This window comes from Phalacrocorax aristotelis, chromosome 11, assembly GCF_949628215.1.
Source record: "Phalacrocorax aristotelis chromosome 11, bGulAri2.1, whole genome shotgun sequence".
In the NCBI taxonomy this organism is placed as follows: domain Eukaryota; kingdom Metazoa; phylum Chordata; class Aves; order Suliformes; family Phalacrocoracidae; genus Phalacrocorax; species Phalacrocorax aristotelis.
In genome coordinates this window covers 22,600,600-22,628,524 of record NC_134286.1, presented here as the reverse complement: position 1 = coordinate 22,628,524, position 27,925 = coordinate 22,600,600, and the positions used below count along the sequence as shown (strand labels likewise).

General features: G+C 47.0%; 2 protein-coding genes across 5 annotated transcripts in view; one reads left to right on the top strand and one right to left on the bottom strand.

Annotated features, from left to right (window-relative positions):
* Positions 1-27,506, top strand: part of ARHGEF9 (Cdc42 guanine nucleotide exchange factor 9) — a 225,170-nt gene extending 197,664 nt beyond the window's left edge. The window contains exons 11-14 of one of the 4 annotated variants that reach the window (XM_075106280.1): positions 11,613-11,856; positions 12,563-12,631; positions 23,499-23,658; positions 24,034-27,506. In XM_075106280.1, coding sequence (XP_074962381.1) covers positions 11,613-11,856; positions 12,563-12,631; positions 23,499-23,658; positions 24,034-24,232 — 672 coding nt within the window. In that variant the 3' untranslated portion in view covers positions 24,233-27,506. The remainder of the gene's footprint in view (positions 1-11,612; positions 11,857-12,562; positions 12,632-23,498; positions 23,659-24,033) is intronic. The other 3 variants (XM_075106281.1, XM_075106283.1, XM_075106282.1) reach the window with 3 other exon arrangements.
* Positions 15,782-27,925, bottom strand: part of LOC142063012 (uncharacterized) — a 313,397-nt gene continuing 301,253 nt past the window's right edge. Inside the window, exon 13 of the mRNA XM_075106291.1 lies at positions 15,782-21,530. Coding sequence (XP_074962392.1) covers positions 21,302-21,530 — 229 coding nt within the window. The 3' untranslated portion in view covers positions 15,782-21,301. The remainder of the gene's footprint in view (positions 21,531-27,925) is intronic.

The following is a 27,925-nucleotide window of genomic DNA, read 5'->3' as shown; positions in this document are numbered from 1 at the left end:
CAGATGTGATCTCCACCAGTATGGGTATAGTTAAGGCTTTCTTCCAAGCAGGAAACTTGCACTAAGATTTACGAGGGCTGCATGACTAAGAGTAGTAGCAGCAGGTGGAGAAGCTGACACTGTGGCAGCCAGCTTTCATTTCTGGGAAACGTCTTGCAGAGCAACTTGTGTGGGGAAGTTTTCACAAATAAAATTGGTTTCTGAGCTTTACAGAGAAATCTCTTTGGCTTAGATTTTGCCGTCAGAGGCAGCACTGGTCACTTCCTAATATCGCCACTGAATTATCTTCTGGTGCTAGGAAGTGGGAAGCTTAATGAGATGAAATGGCCGTGTCAACCATTTTGGTGTTCAATAAACTGAATACCGAAGTACCAGTGGATGTAGGTAGGTACTGCAGAACGTTTCCAGAGCCTGTGTCAAAAGGGGAGCACCGAGTTAGTTTGGGTGTCCGTGGTTCCTGATAGAGCCACTGGAAGAGGCCAGGGTTTAGTTTTTCTTTGCAAAGCTGGGTAACTTTCGGCTATTGGATTAACGTCAAACTCTCCTAGTGCATTTTCTGCCTGTTTCCTGAACCCGGGGTTCATTGCAGTGTGCATGAGGACAACGTGGTGCTTGCTTCAGAAGAGACTGTCGATTGGTTACCCTAATGCAAAAATGCCTTTTGGAAAGGAAGAAGGGAATAAACTGTGGGAAGCAAGCGCTGGCCTCAGTTTGACTTACCATATGTCTATAATCAGGAGAGAAGAATACGTATTCCAGTATGCTAACCGTAATTACCGAGAAATGAAGTAAATCCTCGATGATGGTAGCATTAAAAGATGTTGCCTTAAAGGCACAGGGTCTACTTTTCTTATCACCCTGAAGTTGAGAGAGTTTGACACAGAGATGCTTTAAATTTGCAAATCATAGTACTTAACATCCAGGACTGTGACACACAGCATTAATTATGATCATAGCTTGTTATGCTGGGGGATGCTCGAGGTGCTTATCATGTAATAGATGAGGATCCTCTTCTTTCTGTTCTGGGTAATAGTTGGGGTTTCCCCAACGGGCTCGAGAGCGCTGTGGATGATTGTACGAGGTATGAAGGGTTAACAGAGTTTCTCCACCAAATGACGCTTTTCTTTCACCAACAGTCGAACAGTCCTTGATGGGGCTCCGTGTTTAGTGTTTTCTGACAGCGCAGCAAGATCAGTGACTGCATGAAACACATTCAGTTTTCATTTGCACTTTTTACGTGTCTCTTGTAATCAGGAGGCAATGCAAACTCCAGCTTGTGGTTTATTGCTATTGCTGTCTTTCCCGGAGCTCGCAGAGCAAAGCAGGTTGGATGAGAAGCAAAATGAGACCAGTTGAGTAGCAATAGCCAGACAGTCAGCCAGAAATAGCTGTGCTATAGGAGATAGAGTAAATAAAATAATCCTGTCAAACTCCATTGCAGTTCAAGTTTCCAAATGGGAAGATAAAAGAGGCATTTCTGAGCCCTTGTAGTGTAAGAAGGTCTAGTTCCCATATCGCTTCTGTTAAAAACATTGAGGTAATCGTTGCAGCAAAACAACGGCCCTGCTTTCATTACAGGCTAAATGGGTCTCACAGGGCTAGGCGAAAATCTTGTTTGCAAACACAGAGCAGCACTGGGACAATTCTTACTACTTCAAGTGCTTTTTTGACCCTCAAGGAACACTGCTTGACTTTTTCAGCACCTCCCGCCCCTTGTCTCTTCCTCCCAGTAACACAGATCTCCGTGAAATGCCGTGGTTTGGGTCAGGCCTGGGTCCAGCCTGCAGCAGGGTGGGAAAACGGGTCAGGCTGTGTTTCACTGTTTTCAGGCAACAGCTGGGTAGAGATGCGGTGACGTGCTGCTATTTGAGCTAGTGAAACAGCATAAGATGAGCATGAAGATGACCAAAGCAAACACACTGGCTTGGTCACAGCCCCAAAGCAAAGTATAAAGTGAAGTTTTTAGAGAACAGCGTTTCCAGCAGCCCCACTGATGCAGCCCCGCGTTCATGCCCAGCTGATCGGTCGATGCTGTCTGCAGAGAAGAGGTTCCTGTGGGCCCAGACCGTAGAGCGCAGCAAGGAAGTTTGCTCCTCCTGTCAGCCTCCCTGGCTAGCAGATAGCTGAACACAACAGATGTGCTCCAGCAATCGACAGGGTTTATATTAAAAACAGTCATGAAAAAAGTACTTTAGCTTTGAGATACGGCATACTCAAGAAAAAGAAACATTCCTTTTAATAGTCAAAATAGCCCTGAACGCATTTGTTCGGTGACCCTTTTGCAGGGTAAATGATGTGCCCTGAGCACAGTTTTGCAGGAGGGCTCGTGGTAATGGGCTGTGCTGACCAGAGCCAGCAACCTGCTGCCGCTCTGCTGACTCGGGGAGGCGGCTGCTGCCTTTTCACTGCTCGGGGTGCAATAGCAGAGAGGGAAAAGCAGGCTCCAGAGCGGTCACTGGGTCGCAGGAGGTGTAGGCAGAAAAGCATCAGGGTCAGCCAGAGGAGCCAGCTGGAGGAGGGTGGGAGAAGGCTTTAGGTTGCTAGTTGTTAATTCAACGTAAAATCCAGAAAGGGCTGAATTTAGAGTCCTTCGCAATCTGTGTTTTCTTTTCTGGATAGGGACAGGTTTAGCCTACTCATACAGCCATACAGATAGGCAAGATGCTATACAATATAGCCTTGTGTCTCATTTATCGCTCCTGTAATTGCAGTGGGTGTAAATTTGGCCCACAAGCAAAACCTCAAAAGCTGAAACTCTAACCATCCTCCTGCTGTGGCCTTTCAGCAGCACAATTTTAGGCCCCTGGGAGTAAACTGGAGAGACCAGAAAAGCTGAGTGACGTGTCTACAGAAGGGTTTCCCATCTCTTCTGTTATTAGTTCTTTGGAAACACACTCACCCTCGCCTCACTGCTTCGCAGCCAATGTGACTGGGCTTGAGGTGGAACAAGGCATCAAAATGCCACTGATGTTCCGCTAAATACGTTGAACGAAAATAGCATTTCCACATAAATGCTTTCAGCTCCAGTCCTCCCCCACTCGGATTCCACACTGCAGCTTCATGGAGCTGGCAAGGATGAATCAAACATCTCTTTCCAAACTCAGGAGACAGACACTGCTGAATAATTTGGCAGGAATCTGCCGACCTCCCCAGCACAGCTGTCCTTGTGCAAGGAGGAGTTATGTAAACTGATATCGCGGAGATTTTGGCTCCCCTCTTCCCATGGCAGCCTCTGGGGAAACGTTTAACAAACAATTTGGTCCATCCTAGGAAGTTTGTGGTAGGAAGCGAGCGGCCAAGGTTGTGTCGGGGAGGTGCTGTTACATCCCTGTTTCTAACACGATCCATCGCTCATGGCAGTTTCAGTCTGTGCTGTGCGACCCTGTTTCCCTGCTCCTAAAGCCTGGCTTAGCCCAAACCGCTGTGTCTGACAGGGCGGTAGCAAAGCTCACAGTCACTGGCATCCAACCACTTAGCAGGGCTTAGATTTATTTTCTGACATCAAGAATATTTGGGATAAAAACATTCAGAAGGGTTCACTGAGTTTTAGGGTCTCATTTGGACTGAAGAGAGGCGGTTTTGCAGTGCTGTCAGGCTCTGGGACCAGTGCGTAGCTGCCCCATCTTAAAAATCAGCCCACGGTAGGGTTAAGTTAAATGCTACACAACTTGGTGTTCATGAAAAGCAGGCTGGGCTGCTTTCTTCAAAGGGTCGCTTCAAGATAAATCAGGTTTTAAAAATGTAGGCTCTGAATCTTTTTTTAAAAAGCCGAAGAGCGTTGAAAGCCCTTATGACTAAAGATACCCAAAGACATGGCGAAGTGGCAGCATGCCATGCCCTCGTTGCTCACAGCAGGCTGGGCAGAGCGGAGGTAGAGAGCAGGCAGGCAGGAAAATCAGGACAAATTTCAGGAGTAAAGTGAAAAAACTCCGCTCGCTCCCTCTGCTTCTTCGATTCTGCAATGCCATCACTGCCCAGGTCAATGAGGAATCATCAGAGGGGAGTCTGAGACCCACACCTTAGTGCAAATGACAACTCAGCCTTTTCCAAACCTCCGCCTTTTCCCAGTCGAGGGTTGGTGTTTGGCTGCAGTTGTTATGGGCCCTGGTTTAGTCTTTTCCCAGTTTCAGCATCAACTAGTCACTATTCATCAACTGTTTCAACATCAACTCTTCACCAAGTTGTAGAGCTTGCCTGTAGGTGGGTCTCTCTTCAGCCTCATCCTTAGATCCCCAGTCTCCTTTGATACCTGCAGAACACATCATCATCTGGGCAAAAATAGTCTGCAGAGGTTGCTACTGCTTTTCCTACCGAACACGCTGCTGTCTTGCTGCCTTGTCTGTGTTACGTTCCAAGTATTACTCGTTTAAGGCAAGCCCTGGCTTTACTTTATCTGTGTGAATGCGGTGTAATACTCTCGGCCTTCCAGCCCCGCCAGCGCTTGCAAGGGCTGCTGCTTCACCGGTGACGCTCCTCGCTCCGAGTCGGGACCCGGGGTAGGGAGGGGTGAGGGGAGGAACCCTTCACGCGACTTTGCGCCGTCGCCCCTGCTCAGTGCAAGAGGGAAATACCTGGGAAGGCCTCTGCTGGGATGATCTTCTGTAAAGCTGCGGGTGGGGACGGAGTGACGATCCCCACCGGGAGAGCCACGCTCTTGCGTGTTACCTCCCTGCAGCGCTCAGGCCTTGCAGGAGGGACAGAGGGGCCTCTGCGGTGCCCCATCTGCCACCTGCGGAGCCTCCTCTCTGCCTCCCTTTGGCCTGCCAGCTCCGAATGCCGAAGCGTGTGTAATGCCAAGCTATTAGAAGGCTTTGAGCTGTTAAAGCTTCACCATCAAAGGCTTTCAATGTGTCTTTCACAGATCACTTATTTACAGCTCCCAATTGCCCTGTAAAATAAGCAAATACCGTTACCCCATTAGAGAGCCGGGGAAGGACCGAGGGAGGGATTGCATCCCACCCGAAGGCCCGCAGCCGGTCCCTGCCAGCCTCGGGGCCTGCGCTCGGACCACCCGCCTCCATCCACGTACTCAGAGGGTGTAAATCCTCCCCGAGTCGTTTTGAAACTACTTTCCCATTGGAATATGCAGGATTTTGATAACCAGAAGGACCAATAACCTACATGTGCAATGACAATCTTGTAACGGATTATTCTGTGGTTGGCGTCTTTTATATTGTCAGCTCGTAAGGGGGATCCAATGACTCATGGCTGGAAATGGCTCGTTCTCCACTGTGTTTTACGGATGATTTGTTTTACGCGTGAGAAGTAGAGTGTGACCTAGAGTAAACCATAGAACTTGGGAAAAAAAGGTGCCATCCTAAAATCATAACCCTTGCTTAAGACCGCCCCGTCCATCCTTGTGTGCCACCTGCTGAGAAATAAATAGGAGTTTCTGAAACGCATGAAGATGGCTGCACGCAAAGCTAACAGGAACAAATAAGCTGGGACACACACCAGGCCAGGTCCTCTCAAGTGCTTACCTGTGCCCTCTGATGGCAGGGAGAATTTCCTCCCTACGTGCTATGTGCTGCTCAAGCCGCTGAGCAGCTTTTAATTCTAATGCCATTTTGCACTAGCAATCAACTGCACAGGCAGCTTGCCCTCCATGTGATTAATGTTCTATTTCCTCTGCAGCATCACGGGAGGCTTTGACTCTTACAGGGTCTTGCACAACCAGAGCAACCAGGCGTGCAAAGGCAGTGCCTGGCACGTACAGCTATGGCCTGGGGTACTCGTGGCAAAAAAAAAAAGTGATTAAAGCTAGAGAGCAGGAGGAGAAAGCAGTACTAAAGACAAGTAGAAGTCAATTGAATGGTAAGAGTTACTGAGCAGTCTGATTACAGGTGAATCCTTTCTACAGGTATCTACACCCACTGCAGTAGTTTGGGGGTAGGCGCATAATTCACTGTGGAAGCCACATCCCAGCTTGAGATCTTCAGGTTTTCCAATAAAAGTTCAGCCTTGGTTTCCTTGTGAAGGTCACAAATGAGATTATTTTTTTTCTTTCAAGCACAGCTAGAGAAGGTCACCTCCCCCCTTCAGAGAGGGGACAGTGAAAGGGGGAGATTTAAGTCAGAGTGACCAGCCCAAGCAGGTCACACAGGTACATCCTCCTGAGCACAGCCTCTACCTCAGGCACGAGCACTTCAGCTGTAAACCTCCCACCAAGCAAATGCAGGGAGCGGAATTGTGGTAGGTTTACGTAATGCGTCAAAACTTTGTTTTGTGCTCCCATCAAATATTCCTTTTTTTGGCTACATCTTTTCCCTGTGACTCCTTAGTACATATTACATGAACAGACTGCAGAGCATTATTCAGAAGAGCTTAATTAACCTCAGTGAGGGAAAGAAAAGGAAATCATAGAAGCTGTAGGGGAAAAGAAGATCATATTTAGACAAATAAGTGCAAATGACCTAGATGCATCTATTTCCTTAAGAGCCACGCAATGCGATCTGGATGCTGCCTGCGGAGGCTGCAGGTTTCTGCCACTGCTCCTCGTGTTGCTGTCCTGGTCTGTGCCTCGGGGCTCCTCCCGTACCGCCCCTGAAGTCCGTGCTAATCCGACCTGCTCTCATCCTCTTTTCTCCTCCATCTGTCACCTTTCTCTTAGACATCATCAAAATGCAGAGCTAGGAAGGACCCCAGGAGATTAGCTATTCCCTTCCCAGGATTAAGTATACTCAGATCAACTCTGATGGATGTTTGTCTAACCTTATTTTTGAAAATCTCCAAGGAATGCTGTCCCAAGGCTTCCCTATTTTGTCTGTTCTAGTGTTTAACTACTCTTACAGCTAGAAAGAATTTTTTCCAAGTATCTAATCCTGTTCTCCCTTGTGGTAAATTAAGCCAAGCCACAATCAAAATGGAGAATAATTGATCTGCAGCCTCCTTAGAAGAGAAGCAGCTTTCATATATTGGAATACCATTAGCACATTCACTTTTATTTATGTCCTTTCTAGATTAAGCAACTCAATTTCTTTGGCCTTTCCCCCGCTGATCAGGTTTTGAGAGTCTTTTTTTGTCTTGTTAAATTTTCTCGTACTTACCTGATTTAACTAGAAAAAATAATTTCATATGACATTCAAAACTGGATGGTGTAAACCAGCTAGTTGTCGTCCTGGCTTAACTGGGAACAGGATAATATATAATACTATACTAATACAGCCAGCATATGAATGAAGGTAAATTCTGTAGCTTGATAATTTCTTTCTAATTCTCTCCTATGTTATCCCTGGGATAATCAGGAGTAATAGCAGCAGCCTGTCCCAGCTGCCATTTCTCCCCCCCGCCCCACGCCTGAGCTCCTTTTGACAGCGCAGCTACTTATTAGGACTGATAAATCCCCATTTTGTGTATACGTATTTGCTTTGTCCTTCTGACGTGCGGTACTTAGACCAGTCTGTTTAAACAACCCATTTTTCACCCTCAGCCATACATCTGCTTTTCTCTAGCTTGTGTGTGCTTGTTTGCCTCAGCTGACGTGCTCGAAGAAAGGAAAAATGGTGTACGGAACGAGGAGGTTCGTTTCTCAACACCGCTACGGGCTTTCCGCCTGCGTCTTGCGGAGATCACGCAAAGCAGCGTTGCTTTCGCTGCCTGCGTGTTCCCTGGATTTTTATTCTCTCACCCACGTGCACAGTAAGCTCCTTAAAAGAGGGGTTTGGCCTTGTTTACTGTCCATCTCTCTCGTACCCAGATGAATTCCTCAATTTTATTGAAATCAATTAGAGTGTGAGCCAAGCGCTTTTGCCCATGCTTCACTAAGGAGCTAAGTAATCACAGAATCACTCTTTAAGAGCTGTTGGAACATATGTGATAAAATATCCAAGGATCAAATAATTCTGTTTCCCATACTGTGGGTGTTAGAATTTAGGCAATTAGGAAATAATATCCATTTATTGAAGAGGGGAAGAAAGGAGAAGCTGCAGTAGGAAATGCCTAACCTAGCGATAGAACAAGAGGAAATGGCCTCAAGCTGCGTATGGGGAGGTTTAGGTTGGATATTAGGAAAAATTCCTTTACCGCAATCGCGGTCAGGCATTGGAACTGCCCAGAGAGGTGGGGGAGTCACCATCCCTGGGGGGGGGTTCAAAAGACGTGTAGCTGTGGCACTTGGGGACATGGTTTATGAGGCCTGGGGGTGTTGGGTTGGCGGCTGGACTTGATGATCCCAGAGGTCTTTTCCAACCTTAATGATTCTGTGATTCTATTAAAGATGACATTTTCCAGGTACAGTTATTAACCTGCTATATGGACTGAACTTTCTCGAAAGCAGGTGCGATGAAGTGTCTTCCCCATGCAGACACCTGCCATTCACTGAGATCTTTACACCCTCTACCAGTCTGTGAAAAATAAAGGGTCTCTTAAAAACCTGGGGCAGCGGTGCTGGAGTTTATAGTCAACACGTGGGGAACGGTCCTTCTTTTGTGGGCGTACGAAGGAAAGGCACCATTGGCACAGGGCAGCGACCTGCACCTGGGTAACGCCATGCACGGACTGGCTCCGAGCTCTGTACCTTCTCTGTACCTCTTTGAACGGTTTCATCTTCCTCCACATCAGCACCTTTCCCTCCCCTGGGCCTCCCCCCACCCCAGGGGCTGTTCCTGCCAAGCTGGAGGCTGAGAGCTCTGGGGAGGGCGATGGGAGGGAAGATGATTCCTTTCTTCTAAATTCATTATTGACGTTTCTTCTCAAAATGAAAGTAAAAGTGGCGGGCAGGAGCTTTGTGCCTATTGTCTTTCCCTCCTTCGCCCATGTGCTTACTTAATGCTCAAGGACAGAAACGCGGTGGTTCTTCTTCGTGTGTTTTCTGCAAACCGTCTCAATAGCCGAGCTCGTTCATTCCCGCTATTGCATTCTCCCCAACAACAATGTTCTTCGGGGCCATTTTATTTCCAAAAGCACTTGTATGATTCCGTTATCCCCTCATTGCTCCTTCAGTAACTCCTAGGCAACACTGTTAGCTTCACATCCAATACTCAGCAACACCTGCAAAACACGGGAGCCTCTCAAACGCGCTGCAGAAGCCTCGCAGGAGGCAGCGAGTGTTCCTGCTGCAGCCTTGGAGCAGAGGTGTACGGAGCGGTTCAGTCAGACGTGTCCAGACGCGGTGTACTGTCCTCTCGAAGTATAGCGACAGCACTAAGCTGCTAAAACATTCACTTAGCATTAGCTATTAAAAATAGCTTGCAACGTTTTCTAAATCAAAACTGGAGACATAAGGGGAAAAAAACGTGTTTAGCATCTGTAAGAAAAAAGCTAATGCACAGAGCCTTGTGTTTTCAGAGCCAGGCGAGAAGGAGGATTGTGACTATTTATTCTTGTAATACCTTTCCTGAACAAATCGCTACATAATCGTGTATATTGCATAGAGAAGTCCGTTTGATCCCACTTCACCCACCTCACCCACAAGGACGGTCTGTTCAGTGTTGTGGTTTGGAAGTTTTCATCAGCAGTGACTCAGTTCTCCCTGTCTGGGAAGAAGAATAGTATATTCTTCTTCTTCTATATTCTTCTTCTTGTTGTTATTCTATATATACCAGTAGATGCTGGTATAGCTAATTTAAGGAGCACGTCTTTTTCCCTATGAGATTTGTTATCAAGTTTTTTTGAGAATGTGGTGAAGATAAATGCTATTTCTGAGAACTAGTCCAAGGCTGACATTCACAGTGCAGGGTACTGACTTAATTGAACAAGTTTAGTGTGGTGCTTTACAGCCTTTTCTCGGCGCTTCGTTGGGCACAGAGGGAGAGGAAGAAGCGGTTTTCCAAGTTAAGACAAAACAGGAAAGATCTTCTATTGCATATTCAGCCTGAAATACCCTTTTCGTATGTTTTGGGTGCCATCACTGCTCAAAGCCTACCTACTAGAGGAAGATATTTGTGCAAGACATTAGTTAGTAGGATTTTTTTTTCCCCCTAGAGGAAGGGGGGAAGAATTTTTCCCCATTCCAGAGGAAAGAGACAGGTTTTAAACACTGCGAGCTTCTGAACAGTGACCGTCTCATGATAGTTAATAGTGCCTGGCAGATCCAAGAGCAAGTTTGCTAAAAAAAATTATGATGTGCAATTTATTTTCCAAGATTAATGATTTGTTTAAATTAATACCGACTGCTTATCTTTAAAAAAAACCTCGCTACTAAATCTTATTTGAGTAAATAAATGCTGTACATTGATTTTATTTTTCCTCTTAAATGAATCCTTCGACACAACATTTATCTTTAGGGCACTTTCAAAACTCAAAAGGTATTTAAGTTAAATTAATTTACCATACCTAAATATTGGCTTTTGAGAGTGGGTAGAGGAAGGAAATCTTGATTGTGTGTGGCTAAATTTGGCTTTTTAAATACGTATGCCTTGTAACCTGAACCACCTTACGTGGTCATGACCGTGTGATTAACATGCTGTTTTCTGATGATCGTTTTTTGTTACCTGTTCCTATAAAGACATAGAGATGTGGGGCCAACGCCCCTCTTACACCGGTATAAATCAGGAATAGTTCTAGTAAAGGCAGTACAAAATTTGATGGGCAAAGCCAAAATAAGTATGAAGAGGGTAAGAAGGAAGACAGGGGATTACCTATTTTTTACTACAGTCTATCAGCATCCACAATTTCACATCTGTGGTTGAGCAGTTGACACGATAGATCTCAAAACACTTTTGTTTGGTGCCACCTCTGCCTACCGCTGTCTCCCAGCTGCCGTGACGGCGCTTTGGCGGGGGGATCGCGGCAGCCGATACCCAGCACTGCTGCACGGGCTGCTGCCGGCTCGGAGCGGAGGTTGCGCTGGGCATCTCCAACAGCCACGGAGCTGTGGGTGATCTCCTGTGAGTTCTGAAAAATTAATAACGAAGAGTATTTTACTTTTCCGTTCCCAATGGAGAGAAATGAGCTGTTGCTGAAAAAAATGGGGCAGGAATAGTCAGCTTAGAAAGGAGATGAAGACAAACAGGTTTGGTTGTAAAGGTTATAAACATCAAGGAGGGAAAGAGAAAAAATTTAAGCTGGATCAAGAGGTTAAAACCAGGGTGTAATGGGGCAGAGATAGGTTAGGAGTTCTTTGAATGGAGAATCAGGGTGATTTTCTCACCAATGACTTGAGTGTGAATGGGAAATGGGTTCCCCGGGGAAGGGGCAGAGACCCATCTCCCCTGACTCAGAGGACGTGTGGGGAAGGAGAGATTGGCACTACCCAGTCTGCGCTGCCAAATGTGCCTGAGCTGCTTTATCAAGATCTGTGCTTCTACGCAGCCTCGTTTGCAGCATAGGGATCCCATCCGGCCAGTGGCCTGCGTTGTCCAGTTTCTCATCCTATGGAACAGAACTTCCCATCACAGCAAATAATGGAAGTACGTTACCTACCCCAAGGCATTTCTGCATGCCGACAAGCAAAAATCTGCTGCATGAGGATTTGTATTTTGTTCTTTTACGCCTGTGATCTACCGTCTTTGTTTAGCCAGCAACAAATGTATTCGCAGCAGATGAGGCTTGAAGAATCTGACCAGGTTTCACCATTACTTCTTTCTTTTCCTCAGCCCTCCCGTGAATTCCCTGCTGAGTTCAGGCTCTGTAAGTATCTTATGATCAACCCATCTCTCCTTTTCTCTCTGTAGGATCTGATACGAAGAGATATTCTGTATTACAAAGGTCGCATAGACATGGATAAATATGAAGTAGTGGATATAGAAGACGGGAGAGATGATGACTTCAATGTCAGCATGAAGAATGCCTTCAAACTTCATAACAAGGAGACTGAGGAAATGCACTTATTCTTTGCCAAGAAACTGGAGGAGAAGTTACGATGGCTTAGAGCTTTCAGAGAAGAAAGGAAGATGGTAAAAGAAGATGAAAAGATAGGTGAGGAATACGAAATGAATCTGAAAGGAGATTGTTGGTAATGCTTAATTTAGCCCCAACTGTTGGAGCAGCCCACATATTTTTTGTAGAATTGCAGTTCAACCTTGTTCTAATGTCCTTGGTTGCTCTTTTAGTCATAAATAGGTCTCTTTCTAATTCAGTTACTGTTATTTTTGGCCGTCAATAACAAAATCTGCCCATAGCTTCAAGCCTGGACCTCTGTGGGTACTGTGGGAGTAGGAGGTCTTTGGCCATCTGACTTCAGAGTGTCCTGCCTGCATCATTTCTGCTCTGGTTAAGCATGTCTCATGCAGGGTAGGAGGGTGGCGAAGTCAACGACTTATCAGCCATGCCCTTCCCTCAGCATCCGCCCATAAATTGACTGTAACAAGCGCCAGTTCAGGCTCAGTTTGTGTTGCTCAGCCGTAAAGCACTGGGCATATTTATGATACTGTATAAATAATAATAGGTCTAATCTTACTTTTCATACAGCCCCTGCACAAGTGAGATTATAGAGGCCTGCCCTTTCAAGGAAGATTTGCTTTTCAGTAGAATACCTGCCCGTACACACAGCTCACTGGGTGATGCTTTGCTACCCAGGGCGTTGTGCGTTTGCCAAACAGTGCAGAACTTCCCCCCTCCCCAGAAGGAAAAGAGGTTTTGTAAGCAATCTTCTGAATTGTGTTTGCCGTGTTCCCTTTTTCAGGCTTTGAAATTTCTGAAAATCAAAAGCGGCAAGCGGCAATGACAGTAAAGAAAGTCAGTAAGCAAAAAGGTAACCGGCAACATGCACTGTGCCTGGTGATGTGAGGGTGGAGCGGGCTGGGCTGAATCCTGCTGGGTTAGGATCCAGCGTCCCCCTTGAATTTCCTCCTCCCCTTTCTCTTTTTTTATAAAATACCGTTTGTGCTTTGTATCCTTTCTTAATGTATCTGTGGGCCAAATTAATCTCTGGTCTAACGTGGTTGAAGCCAGTGGAATTTCGCCAGAGATGAATTTGATCTCGTGTGTCCAGTCTGATGTCCAGAAGCTGTCCCTGGGGGCAGAGATCTATCTCAGTTGTTTATCTCAGGCTGAAATGGCAGTGAGTGCGGAGATGTGTAGGGGTTCTGCTGATTCTCAAAGTCTCCCGTTAGCAAAGCAAGAAAGATGGCTAAAATACTGGAGATGGTGAGGGATCTGCGCCTTTCCTGCTTTTGGAAAGGGGACACTGATGTTTCCTGGGGCTACCTATAACTTTTTAAGGACAGCACAGTAGCGTCAGCTCTGGGAAATAAAGTATCTTAGTAAAGACATTATATCCCTCTAACGTCAGATTCATTTCCCCACCCAGGGAGGCTGCAGCCGACTAATGAATGCCATGCTAGATATGAAACAGTCTCAACTGGCAAAGCAGCCAGCGCTAATTATCTCTCGCAGAAACTCTTGCAGCTACAGGTTTTGAAATAGTAAATACGCAGGGAATGTCAGAAAGGTCATTTTTCAGGTTTTCCAAAGCTTCACAAAGTCGTAGATGTATCTATTTGTTACCAAAGTACCAGGGCACAGCTAGGCCTGTAAATGGGTTTTGAGAGAACTCATCCCTTCTTGGCTATAGCCAGTTCCAGGCAGATCCGTCCCTGCTCTGTACAGGCATTGGGTTGTTTTTTGCAGAAGTTTAAGGAGCTCTTTGCTTTCTGCCTCACCTGTTTGTTGTCTACTGGCTTCGCTGGTCCAGTAGTGGTTCGCTAAGCCAACCGTCAGCTCCTTGTTGTGTCTCTCCATTGTCATTAGTCTTCTCCTCTCTACTAACTTCCTGTGTTGTCTTCTGAGATGTTCTCTAAAAACTCTCCTGGCCAGACGTTTTAAGCTCAAAGTATGCCCACACCCAAAACCGGGCCGAGGGAAGGCGTATCTGACCAGCGCACATATAGGCCAGGCAGGAGCGGACGCTGCCACGAGCTCGGGGTTACAGGTTCCCCCCTCGCCACTAGCACGCTTGTCCCTCAGCACAGAAGCAACCACGGAGCTTACGGCAACTGGAAAATTAGAGGAACTAACTTGCATGATGGCCACCACAAAACCACTTTTAATTATGGTTTGCTGTTTGATTAATTATTTTATTAATTAATTAAAGTATTAATTAATTAATAATTGTACTGTTCAGTCATTAGGTGACACAGTTGAAAGGTGCCTGAGCATGCCTACCAGCAATCCCGCTTAAATCACTGGACTCGCATCCTGACAAATACAATACGCCTGACCGTACTTATTGCTTACACAGCAATTGCTCTCTTGTTTTCTCTCTTTCTCTTTCTCTCTCTTTCTCTCTGAGGTGAAAAAGGAGGGGCCAGTATCTTAGACTTCTCTGACTATAACATTAATTAGCTCCTAAAGCACCAGTCAGCAGTTCTTTTATGAAGAACGAGCTTATGTTATAACAGTGGCAGGTTTTTTTTATGAGATGAAGTCCTCAAGTCAGAGAGGACTCCAGTCAGACCCCAAGCGCCAAGTTAGGCGAAGCCTGCGTGTTTTACTTAAGACATGAAATCTGGAAAGCAACAAATAGGGTCATTAAATAAGTAGCTCTGTTTCTTTTGTCCTGCATCGTGGTAATCATAGCCCAGTCTCAGATGAATTAAATTAAGTACCGGCATTGAATGTTTTCCTGAAAACTCTTAGTTTTCTCACTCTGTGGTTTGTCTTGTGCCCACGACCCGAAGAGAGGCACGAGGCTGCGGAGCAGGGAGCTGGTGGCATTGCTCAGAAGAGGGAGGTAGGAGGAAATTCCTGAGAGTTGGCTTTTACTGGCTGGGTTTTTTTTTTTTTTAATCTTGCCATATGCATTTTCCACATACTGCCAACAGGATTTTTTGCCAAAGGCCTTGGCAGGCACCTGGGGCCGCGTTGCGGAGCCTGAGGTGCAGCTCCTGGGGCTGGGACCAGGCAGGCGGGTGGGCCTGTGCCGGGAGGTGCTGCCTGCAGGCACCGGGCGCTGCCTCCCACAGCACGACAGTGGCGTTGGCAGGGCCTTTAAGCTGATTTTGGAGCATCAGTTATACCTGGAAAGCAGTGAAGCCCTTTCGGAGCAGGAATACTTCCACTGCGTTCAGCTGAACTATTTATTCATTTAAATTTCCGGACTTTGCAGGACAGGTCTCGGTGGCAGACGGGTCAGGCAGGGCTTGACGGCTCAACAGCTCGACCTGACACGTCGAGAGCCCTGCTCCCCTGTCAGCGGGTGCCTATTACAGACTTGTTTCCAGATTATCTTGTTCCCTCCACCTATTAAATGGGAAACCATGGTAATTTCCCCGTCACAGACTACTTAAGGAAGAGAAAAGAGCCATGAAGGAGGTGAAATGGAAATTGCCATCAACTTTTTTAGAGGCGAAGCAGAAAACCATTTTTCAAATAGTATAAACTGCCGCTCATTTCATGCACTGTTGTACCACGCCTCCCAGAAGTATTCCTCGGGAGCTGGCTGAAAACGAAGCGTTTAAACTACCACTCGCTGCAGCAGGCGAGGGAGAGATGCTGAGAGCTCAGCTGACAGCAGGAGGAGAGACCTTAAAACTCTGCTTTTTAAACTGATGGTAACTTTATCCAGGTGATTAAGAGAGAACACAATTCTCAGTGTTTTGAGAAGTTTTTGATCCCAAACTGAGGGTCCTCTTTGGGGCACAAGTCATCCTCCTCTGGAAGCAACCCCCTCCCAGGGCTCATGTCCGCACAGACGTGTGTGCACGTGTGCAGCGCCAGGCTGCCTTCCAAATTGATTTCATGATGCGCAAGGTCAGATTTCAGCGATGTAGTAGGATTTGCACTATTTATTGGATCGGGCAAGATGTAATGATATTAGACCAGGTGCCTTAAGACAGCATTAAACCAATTTTTGGCCTTCTCCAAGTCCATTAGACATAAACTAAATGGGTAGTGTTGGCTCTGCACCTTGCCAACAGATAAAGGGCTGTTTGTTGTGTTTTTTTCTTTTTGCATTGATCGTTCAAGATTTTGCCTCTTGGTTACTGCCCTTCAGCCTCTTTCAATGTCAGTGTGGTAACTGGGAATAGAATTCAGTGTGGTGTCTCCTAGAAATAGTAAAGTAACAGAGAAATTTATTTGTGTTGACTTACAAAAACAACAAAAAACCCCACCACCTTTTTTAAGCTGCAGCTTATCAAGCGTGCGGCTTTTCTGCAGATAAGTCCACGTACCAGTGAGGGCCTTTGCTGCCTGCACTGACACGGCAGCGTTGAGACAGCATCGAGCTGCGCTTCCAAGCTTGTGCTCGTTATTGACTAAAGCAGTGGAAGCGAGTCTAAAGCTCCGCTGAAAATGGATCCTTTGTGGATCTCCAGTCCATCCTTAGCATAGACGCAGGATTAGCCAGGGTACTTTTTTAATTTGCAAGTGTCTGACAGCAGAAGGCTCCTTTAGTGCCTCTGCCCGTCAGGGGTGTCTGTTCCGCTGGCCACTTTTAATCCCCCCTCCAAGGATTAGTGTTTGCAGCTTTCAGAAGCATTCCGTTACTCTTCTGCTCCCCAGCTTTGTCCACACCTGTCCCCACGCAGGACAGCACGTACACCTGAGGGACTTTTGCTCATGGTCCTAAAGCTGTCAGCCAGGAATGTCAGGGGGATTAGAGGGTCCAGTGCCCGGGAAGGAAATCCCATTCTTAAAGCACCATTTCCCACTAGTGTTTCCATTTTGGAAAAAGTAATGTCCGTTCAAATTTAAAGTGACCTTAGTACTAGGTGGGAGCGTTTCCCACCCCAGGAGAGCACTTCAGACCCATGCTATGAGCCAGCTCCTTCATGGCCATCTCTCTGTCCTGTGTATTCTCCTCTGCACTGTGCCACAGCTCCACCAAAGCAGATACCCTGAGCCCAGGCAAGTCTTTAGCCCGGTGGTCTGGGACTTGAGGAAAGAGGGAGACATATATTCAATCAGCATCACCCCTGGCCCTGAGCTTCGAAGGATGCTGTCATTAAATCTGCCCATAATACTCAGCTATGCAAAGCCGGCAGGGGTTAAATCATCAGCCAGCATGAACTGCTTTGGCCTGCAGTAAAACACCCTCTGAGTCACTGAATTTTCCTGCTAATTTCTTCCTTTCTGATCACTTGAGCTCACGGCGAACTATGACATAAAAATCCCTGACCCAAACACCCAACAGCTTTCCTCTGACTTCTCGCACTTCAGCACTTCGAGCTCTCCCCCAGCAAGTCTGCAGAGCAGAAGGAGGTGACTGCCTGTTGGCACGCTTGTGCTGGCTTCCTCCAGCTGGCCGGGGCAGGTCTTACCAGGTAGCAGAGCCTGTAGGTACCTCCTGTGGTCCTCCTGAGTGTTTAAACCTATTTGATTGCATCTTCACTGCTAGCTAGATTGATGTGGCCCCGACATGTTCCCCCAATCCTATTCACACATGCAGGCATAGCCTCGGGGGGGTTCAGCATAATTGAGTGACACCCAGACTAGCCCCTTTAAAACAGAGGGACATTTGCATTTTCAGATAATCAGGGTCACTTCCCTTTTTTTTACAGAGCCTCCCACAGTGTAGGTGAAAGAACGGCGCTAGTCATGTTCTTGGGGGTATTTCCCAACAGATTCAGAGAAATTACGGCTGTGGGTCCACGGGCGCTGGACTCGTTGATGATAGTATAGGTAGATGGCTTCTCACTCAAGGTTTGTTGACCCAGCTGGAGTCAGGGGGTTCATCTGAGATCCGGGCAGATGTACAAGCTAAGGAAAATCACGAATAAATGCTTGGCTGGGAGACCTCTGAGGATGGTACGGGCGACTCAGCAATGGGCACGTGCTTCTGAGCAAGCTCTCCAGGGGAGTTTTTGGTTGAGATGTGAAATGGGCCTCTTGGGTTTTCAACTGGCCCTCGTTTGAAGAGCCAAGGTGTTGAGATTCCAGCTGTAATAACTCTGTCAGCCCAGATTCTCCTGCGCTTCCAGTTTGGTGAGGTATTTTAGGTGAGGGGCAGCATTGCTACCCAGAAGAGGCTGCATTTCAGGGCAGTGATGGGTGAGCTGATCTCTTCCAGTTAATGAAACGGACGGAGTGATCTTTGCTATCAGAGTACAGAATGCTGGAGGAGAGGGAGGCTCTAGAAGTACAAGATGGGATAAATTAGTTTCCACCTGACTGTGATTGATAAAGCCCTAGTATCATTTATTCCATCTTGTCTCGCTTAGCTTTTGCTTATCACATGAGGAATCATTATCTTAATGTCTAGTCTAATGACATCAGGTTGCAGTAACAGACTTGATAAATAGACTCGGGAAGGTCAAGTTACCTCAGTATTTGTAGATACTGTGGTGGGCTGTGGAACAGCCAGGACACACGGTTACTGGTTCCCTCTGCTGCGTTTCTGAAGCCGCAGTTAGGCTAGTGGTTAGGAAAGGGAGCTAAGGCTTGTTCTCCTCACCGGTACCATCCCTGGTAATATCTACCTCCGCCAGGTCGGTCAGTGAAACCCCCAGCTGTGTGAAGAGCCGTGGCTAACGCACCACTTAAATCCCTCCTGCGCTGGGCGAGTATGACAAAATTTGGGTCGGGTAGTTTAGCACGGAAGTGTAAACTGAAGAAGCCCCGGCTGCTCAGGACTGCCTTCGGAGGCAGACGGTTCCTGTTCGCAGCCGCCATCCACGCCACTTGCTGTAAAAACGAGGCGTGCAGACAGGGAGCATGACGAATATCAAGCACGGCGTAGTTTGCTAACGCTAAACGTGACAGCCACCAAGTGAATAGCGGTGCAGTGCTTTGAGATCCTCTGTTGAAACGTGCTGAAGAAAGGCAAAGGGCTGGACCATTCAGCCATGACTGCTGCTTATTTCTTTAAACTTGTCGATATTGCAGGAGCAATTAACTGTACAACAATCAGTGTTCTCGAGGTGTGTTCCTGGCTGCCCCACGTTGTGTATGGGTTACAATATTGAGGAGGAAATGGAATTTATGGGTTATTTTTGAGCATGGCTCCTGAAGGATGCAAGTTGGCTCGGCTGCTGTTGAGGTCAGGGGGAGATGAGAGGTTCCTTAGCGCAGCAGTGCTTCCTTTCCTACCAGCAGCCTCCACTCAGCCAGTGGAGAAAGCAGGGGATGATATTTTATTGTCTCCCACTCAACTCTGGCTAATAAACAGCGTGATATCTAGACAGCTAGGTAGAAGAAAAGCCTATGAAATAGCTCCTGATCAAAGTATAAGCTAAAATCTTAAAGGTTGAGGATGAAATAAATGGCTTGTAAGGCAAGTTTCCATGGTTATATATAGGCAAATCTGAATATTCTGTGTATGTTGTGTATTAACGCTGGAAAGGTGCGGTCTTAATGTAGCTGTCCTGCTATATTATAACTGGGTCTGTCTGCACGTGTCCATGTGGATTGCCTGTGAGTTAATAGCATGCTCCTAAATCCTCGAGTGCTACTGAAGTCGTGTTGAAACCTCAAATAGAAGAGACACTTTGAAAAAAAAAGAACTAGAAGGGAAAAAAGAGACACTTTTAAATCTTTTTAATTGTTTTCTTCTGAGCTGAGAAATCCGAAAGAGTCCAAGTGACGTTGCCTAGTGCTAAAAAAAGACATGATTTCAACTGACAGCGCAGCATCCCTCTTTACCAGTTTTGTCTAGCCAAATTATAAACCCTGGAGTTTTCTTTTTCTCATTCTGAGCAGATTTCCACAACCCCCACCCTGCCGAACGATCTTGCTATGCAGCTGCAGCCTTTATGTTCTGCTGCGGTGCAGAATTATGCATGAACCAGCAGAAGGAGCTCCAAGTCTGGTCATTGGCGTAGAGCTGCTTTCTTACACCTTGGAAAGGCAGCGCAGCAGCTGAGTCTAGAAATCATTACTTACGCATCGATTCTTTCCCTTTGCGCTTTGAATTCTTCGCCAAGCAGCCCGAGTTTGTATTGGAAAAGGGCTTTGCTCATTTCTTTCTGTTGAATTGCAGTGGAGTTATGGCTTTGCATAGAAAAAGAAATCCCTCAAGAGACAATTTTACACAGCAGCCCCGGGATCTGATGAGGGAGCAAACCACTTCTTCAGGGCAGAGGAGAAAAATACCGACCTGTCATACTTTTCCCCAGAATTTCTCTTTCTCAGGATTTGAGGATGTGCAGATGAGGTGAATCTCCCTCCTCCCCCCTCCCCAATGCCCACATTCCACCTTGTCAAGCACATGGGGGTATGTCTGGAAAAAAAAAGAGCCATTCTCGGGGCACCTCAAGCTATTGCAAAGTGCTGAGTCACAGTCTCATCAGACAATGTATTCTGATGGAATTATCAGCCCGACTTGCCAGAGCACAAATGTTTTTATTTGCATGCCCACAAACACACGGTGATTATGCATGCCATCGAGAGCCGCGGTCTCGACCGGTCAGGCCATGGAGGCTGTTTGATAAATACGATAAAAATGCAAACCTTCGGCTGCTTGTTCAAGTAGAACCAGCCAGGAGCTTTTGACGTCCATCCAGATTAGATGTTCATGCCAACAGCCTAGATCTCCGAGCAGGGCCCCGCAACAACTTTGAGAATATGGGTCTGAGCTTCCTCACTGAGGACAGCGGCACTGTGTGCGTGGGTATGTTTCAGGCAGGGGTAGACATTTTTCAGGAGTTTGGACCAAAAAGGCTACTTTGGGAAAGAACTGACTGGGGTTTACTAGTGATCCGGCCAGGGGAGTCTGCCTTTTCCTCTTTTGGAGAAGACAGACAGTGGATTACGTTCTTCGCAGCGTAACCCCATGAATGTCAGTGGACTTCAGCCAGACTGTCCTTTCTCTACTTCTCCAGCCTTCTAAGTGCATAACGTTTTGCTGATCCAGCAGATTTCTTAGCATTTCTATATCGTGCTTAAACTACATTAGTTCAGCCTCCACAAATTGGTTTAGAGACAGTAGAGAGCTCAGCCCAGCTCAGCATGGCAGACTGGCCGCCTCACGAGGCTGACCGCTGATCTGCAGCCACAGGATGCAAAAGACACTGGGCCATGTCATTAAAGCGATGTGGCTTCAAGGTCTTCCAAAACTAGAAACAATTCCTCTATGTCCCTTAGTAGCGGCTTTAGATTCACGGCTCTTTTGTGTTGCAGAACATTAGTTAGTGATCTTGGTGGCACAGGTCCTACTTGCCTTTGAAGTAATTGGTTGAACTGAAGTAATTCCTGGTCCTTTGGGTCAATCGAAGATCCAAACCACTTACCAGACAGAGGAAGGTGTATTTCCCAACTCTAGCCACGTAAGGGACTTGTACCAGGTCCTAACCTTACCACAGGTCCTGAAATCCCTCACCAGTCTCTCCTGGGAAAAGTGGCCAAGGCACTGAAGGCTGGTGGCCTCCAGGAGAATGTCCACACCCTTGCCCGGGTTCAGGGCTAGAGTTCGCCCTCCCGAGCAGACTCTGCGGTCGGTTACAGTGCCCGCGCGTTGGCCTGCCTTCTAAAGGGCAACTCAGTGTCAGAAGAAGGGGTGGGAGAGGTAGGGCAGAGCTGAGCCCAAGCCCGTGCTCTGCCCGTGTGGGGCACCATCGGCTGAAGTCACGTAGTGTGGTAAATTCACCCTGGCGGTTGGGGCCTGCCAACAAGGATGGTAGAAAAGTGTCCCCAGTATCCTAGAGCTGACCTTGTTCCAGGTTTGACCCCAGGACAGCCAGGGCTCTGGGGCTGCGCTCTGCCCTGCAGGCGTCCTGTGGGAGAGAGGAGCTTGGGAAGGACAGAGCAGAACACTTGTTGATGAGTAACTCTATTCCAGCATGCAGACACAAATGCGGAACATCTCCGGTTTGTTCTTTTCAAAGAAGTTTGAAATATTAACTGGGATGAATTTGTTAAAGGTTAATGAATCACAGAGCATTTTTTTCGTCCACCGTAAGCAAAGCTCTTGGTTACTCCCTACAGTGGACAGGGAGCTGCGCGATTTGATGGTATTTGCTGTAAAGAAGGAGAAATCAGTTAGACGTAGTCAAGATGGTATCTGCATTTGGTCTGAACCTTCTGAGGATTTTAACAACCCTTGATCGGTACATTCCGTAGCAAGGGGAAGTGAATTAATTCTCTTTCCTAAAGCCATACTAAAGCCTTAGCTTTGTATCTGAAAGAAGCCCTGAATTATAAAGCGGCAGCACATAGAAGTTGTCTGATGAGCTCCGCGAGCGCATTTTGTGAGGCTTTTTCCTTTGTCTGTAAGTACCCGACTGTGTGCAGCCTTCCTGTGCCCGGGCCGGCCAGCGCTGGACCCCAAAGCATGTGTTTGTGTGTGGGTAGGAACCGCTAACTGAATGCAAAGAGTCGCATTTCTTGTACACACGTTGCTGTGGTACCTGGGTGCTAATCACCATATTTTGCCTTCTCTAGCACCTTCCCAGCCGAGGATCTCAAAGTGTTTTACAAACATTAATTAATTTAGCTTCACAACCCTCGTGTGAGGTAGGTGGGTGATGCCATCCCGCTTTCCAGATGAGGACACTGATCTGCTTGGGTAGAGTCGCCTCGCTCCTGCGGTTAAAACCCGGGGAGGGCAATGGCCTCGAGATGGCCCTTGCGAAGCCTGCCACCCGTCCTGCGGCCGGGGCTGCCCTCCCCGCAGAAGGAAGAGCAGTTCTGCGTGCAGCAGAGGGGATCCAGAGATGGCCAGAGCTTACAGCAACCTGCTTCAGAGCCCTGCTCCTCTCTCCTTCCTGCCCTTCTCTGGAGTTGTGGTTTCCAGCCGATCACGCTACCCTGAGGCTGAAGGAGGGATTATCCCTCATCAGTGGTGTTGCGGGGAAGGAAACACAGAAGTAGCTCTCTATATATATATCTCTCTCTCTCACTGTTCCCTGTAGTCCACACTTTGGTGGTGACACGCCTCCCTTCTGCTCCACTTCCATTCACCCAGAGCCACCCTTCCTACACCATCCTTTACAACGGGTTGCGTAGGTCCCAGCTTGCTGAAGCCCCCCCTTTCTGCGGGAGAGCTGTACGGGCAGCATCCCCCCCACCCCGTTCCTGCACGGGAGCCGTGACTCCGAATTACGGATCTGGAACCTGAAAGCGTAGCCTTGCCAGCCCATCCATTGCTACCAGTTTGGATTGTGCAGAATCAGCCTTTTCTGAAACGAGACTGGTAAACTGAAAAACGAACCCTATGGAAAAGTCCTACAAGCTTCCCAGGAGCTGGCGCCGAGCGGTCCTCGGGGTCGCGCTGCTCGGGGCTGGTCACCGGGGCGCGCTGGGGCAAAACCGCTTTCCAGGCGTAGCTGGGAGGGAGGGAGAAAAACGAGCGGGGGAACAGCAAGTGTTAAATTTGCGAGCGGGTCGAGCGATGCGCTTGTCTGCCTTCGTCTGACCAGACCGATGCCGCACGCGGCCGGGCCGGGTTCGGGCCTCGATAGCTCACGCAGGACTTTTCCATGAGGGCAGGCGAAACTCTGCCAAGACAAAAGTAATGGATCTTTTCCAAATCTTGAGCGCGTGGTCTAGCGTAGGCAGCCTCTGAGCTCAGAGTTTAGGCAGCTGCTGCGTTCCTCTGTAGATTTGCCGTCTCTAGCACGTCTCCCTGTTGTTTGGGACCCTGGTTATTAAGCGATAAGAAGCGAGAGCATGACGAAGAAAGACTATTGACCCAATTGCACTTTGACTGATCTGTTTCTTTTTCCCCCCAATCATCGATGCAGGTGTGAGCTACTCCAAGTCGGTTCCTCCAGCCTACCCACCACCCCAGGATCCATTAAATCAGGGACAATACATGGTGACAGATGGCATATCCCAGTCCCAGGTCTTCGAGTTCACCGAACCCAGACGCAGCCAGGCACCTTTCTGGCAAAACTTCAGCAGGTTAACACCATTCAAAAAATAATACCTAGAGAGATGGAGAATTTTAACTTAAAAGAACTAAAATTTAAAAATAAAAATAAATAAAATTATATTTATAGATGGACCTTTTTTCGGAGAAGCACTGTTGCAACTAAATATATATACATATATATATACACACACGCGCATTTTAAAAATAATAATATATATACATATGTATATATATAGAAGGACCAAAAACTTTTTTTTGTTGTTTTTGGGAAGCGATCTGCTACTAGATACTAGGAAGCACCAATGATTTCTAACCATGTGACCTATTTTATTTTATTCCATTGGTCGGACTTTTTTTTTTTAATTTTATTTTATATTTACTTTTCTTCTTCATTTTCATTCAAGTCGTCACTGGCATCCCAGAACGCTTTCTCGCTTGTGTGAATTCGTCATCGAAGTTCCTCATGGACTCCATTGGTGTATATTTTATTTGATCTTATTTATGGGGGGGTTTGTTTGTGTTTTGGAGTGCCGGGAGCTCTCTGCTCCCTCTCCCTCCCTCTCCGTCCCCCCTTGGCTGTCCCCGGAGTCACCATTTCCGTGAAGAGCATCGACCCTTTCCCCGTCCCCGTCCCGCGTTCCCTGGTCTGACGCGTGCCTGTCTGGATGTGCTCCCTTGTGCACCACGCTCTGCTGCGCAGTATTTCTCTGGCTTTCGCTGTTCTGCTGTGGGCAGGTGCAAACAAGCAGAAGGGGGATCAGTGGTTTAGGAAGCGAGAGCTGGGATTTCCTCAGTTAATTTTTTTGCCTTTTTTTTTTTTTTTGAAGCACTGTCTTTTTCTCGATTCAGTGTGATTTTTTTCACACTTGGAATAAGACTGAGAAAAGAATATCAGGGGCTTTTATTTCTTTTGCATTTGGTTTTATTTCTGCGGGGTTATCTTTGTTTTCTTTTCTTTTTAAGCTGAGACACGACTCTGAAAAGCCCACTCCTATCTTTGCGTTCCGTGCAAAGATAAAAGCTTAAAAAACTGATGGCTTCACGCCCTCCATTCCAGCTAGAGGAAAATTGGCTATTAGGCGCCAACAAATGGCCAGTTTTCTTTCTTCAGGAACTAAGGTCCCATCCTGTCGGCCCCGCTCAGGCCCGCACGGGCCTGCGTTAATGAACCACTAATTGCCGTTTACAGGAGCAATGATCCCAAAAGCAAGGACCAGGACTGCTCTCGCTGCCTGCGCTGCCCTGTCGCGTGTAAGATCCCCGGCCTCGCGCGGGCACTGACCTCCCAGGCAAAACATGAGCTGCTGGTAGTGGCCCGTTAGCGGAAGGATCATTGCCTCAGTAATTGGAAGTATTTACCTGCTATTTAACGCACCCCGAGCTGCAGAGGAGTTGAGAATTGCCTTGCAGGAAAGATACGGATGTGACCTGAGAAGTTTAGCCGCCTGACGGCGAGTGCGTGACCTAGCCCGAATCAGTGATGGGGTTAATGTGAGCGGCACCAGTGGCTCCGCACAGGTGTATCGGCGCCAGTGGGCTCTGGAGTGATTGGCTGAACTCTCCAGGTCTCTTTCTCTCTCTTTTTCTCCCTCTGGAGATTCATAGCTCTGTTCTCAAAGACAATTCCTACAATTTCAGCCTTAAGTACGCTTGTTCGCAAGCGCGAAAGCGTACGCTTGAGCTTGTAAAACAAATCATTGTGCGCTAGGATGACTTTTTTTCCTAGGGCAAATGAGACTGTTTAACCAGATTTAGAAGATGAACTTAAAAACGTTGCAGAGCTATTCTGCAAGCTCCTTTGAAAATGGGGGGGCGAAGCGATTGATCGCGGTATTTATAATTTTCTTTTGAATCTGATACACCACATACGCACCCCCGGCCAACGCGCGCGGAGATCCTTTTCTTTTTTCTCTCCCCTAAGACATTCAAGCGAATGGGAGGAGCAGAGAGTGTGGTTTCAGTGTTTCTGTGGAGCCTGTTTTATTTCAGGGCGTATTACAAGGCAGCGGCTGTATTTTTTAATTTAAGTACACAAATAATCTCAGCACTTTTTAATAATCTAGAAACTATCGCTAACCAGATGAGCGTTTTGGAGAGGAAGAGTGGCCCCTCTGTGACAGGCAGCAGCGAGACACCGGGAATCCCAAATAGGAGGGCAGCCCAATTTTATATCAGAATTTATTTTTATGCTCTTTTGTATCTTTGCATTTTTATGGTCAGATTTTAATATTGAATATGTAGCAAATATTATTTTGTTTCTTTAACAGAGTGGGTATTTAAAGACGTGAATGAGATGGGCTCTCAGACGTTAACTGAAATGTTTTACTGTTTCTGAATGGCTGGAGAGATGCAGAGAGAGAGAGAGAAAGAGAGAGAGATTACAAACTGTTGTCAACATGATGAAAATCTCACTTATTCCTTTGCCTTTTTAATTGCTTAGGGAAAAAAAGTAACAAGCACATTAGTTAAGCCTGTTCATTTACTGTTTTGTGCCTCAGAGAGTGAGAATGAGACATCCATAATTTTTATGAGAAGATGCTTCCTAAATATTCAGCACTAGGAAAAAAGAAACACCACCGCCACACCATTATTTGCATCATAAATCAAGACTCGCTTGATCTGACAAGGCCACTTGTTGGACTCGCAGCTTCTTTCTTAAATGGAAAGCCAAACGGAGCTGGCGTTGCTAGCGCTTGCCGAAGCCAGGCGGCCGGCAAAGCAGATGCAGGCGTTTGTTCCCGAGGGAAGAGGGGCTTGGCTCTCAGGCATGGCACTCAAGAAAGCTCTTCCCCTCCCTAAATGGCCAAGGTGCTGCAAGAGATGGAGCATTGGCACAGCGAAGAACCAGCACTGGGCCCCACTTTACTCCCTACCGTGGCTTTCCCAGTAGGGAGCGGGGTTGGGCTGCCTCGTGTGGCCGAACGCGCTGGGAGCAGCGCAGGCGCCATCAGATCGGGGTGATTTTTGACCGAGCATCCGATACAGACTTTCATTTCAATGCCAGACAGGAGGAACCCACTTAACCATTCCATATGCAGAAGCAAGAGAGTTGTAACAAACTTACATGTTTACGGTATTTCTCTGGCTGACTCTATATATATATATAAAAAAATAAACCGACCCTCTTCCCTAGGCAAGTGACATGCATTACCCCTTGACCTAGCCACTAGAACAGAGGATCTAAATTCAAGACTTTCGCCTCCCCACCCTCTCCAAAAAAGATCAAACAAGAACCAACCTAGGTGCATCTAACAGTTGTAAATAGAAAAATAATACATAGAGAAATATATTTGAAATCTGTTTCAGTTTCCGGACGGTCACTGGCCGTCCATTGCAATGTTATTGGTAGTACACTGTGGTGCTTTGGGTTTCTGGTTTTGTTCTCTTTATGCTCTGTCATCTTTTCATCGCAGCTACATTTCAGGGAACATGTATATTTAGTAGCTATTGTAAGTTCTGCATGGCATCACCAAGCTTATTTTTCCTTAAGAAGAAAAGAAGAGTCTGTAGGAGTTTAAAGGCACTATGACGACAGGGACTTGTAGCAGAGAATTTAAAAAAAAAAAAAAAAAAAAAGGTTTTTAAAATTCTAGTTTGAAGCCAAATACTGATATTTTAGTGCTTTTGGGGTTTTAACAGTAAGAGCAAAAAAATAAAAAGAAAAAAAAAAGAAAAAAAAAAAGGATTTTGGTAACCCAGCTGATCCGCACTTGCCAGTTTTATTATTTTGTTTATATTGGACTGTTTGACCCTGTCAAACAAGTGTCAAAGTTGTGTGTATAAAACAAACAAAAAAAAAGTGTTTAAAAAAGTGTTGTAAAGACACTGAGCCTTATGAAAATATTTATGGAATTAAATAAAAAGAAGTGAAAAGGCATCTGAAGGCATTTTAAATCATTTCCCTGAGAGCGGTCTCCCTCTTTTCCCAAAGGCTGAGCACGAATCGCTGGGGTGGGGCTCCAGCTTGTCAGCAAAGCCGACACCAAGGCGTTCGTGCGTCACCGAAAAGTAGGATTGTTGCCGAACCATCCCACCTCCCCCTTGCTTTGTGCCCCCCGCCTGCCCCGAGCGCTATGGTTAAGGAGTAGCTGGAGGGTCAACGCTGACAAACCGGCGCCTTGCAAGTGCTGGCAGGGGTTGCTCTGAGTGGAGCTCGGCTCCAGGCTTCTGCGAAACATGGTTTTAAAATGCTTTCTGTTAGCGGCCTTTGCTCAGCTCCGGCCCAAAGCTGGAGGCAGCCCAGGTCTCCAGACAGGCGTCAAACGACAACCGCGTTGGGAGCAGCAGAAGCAGCAG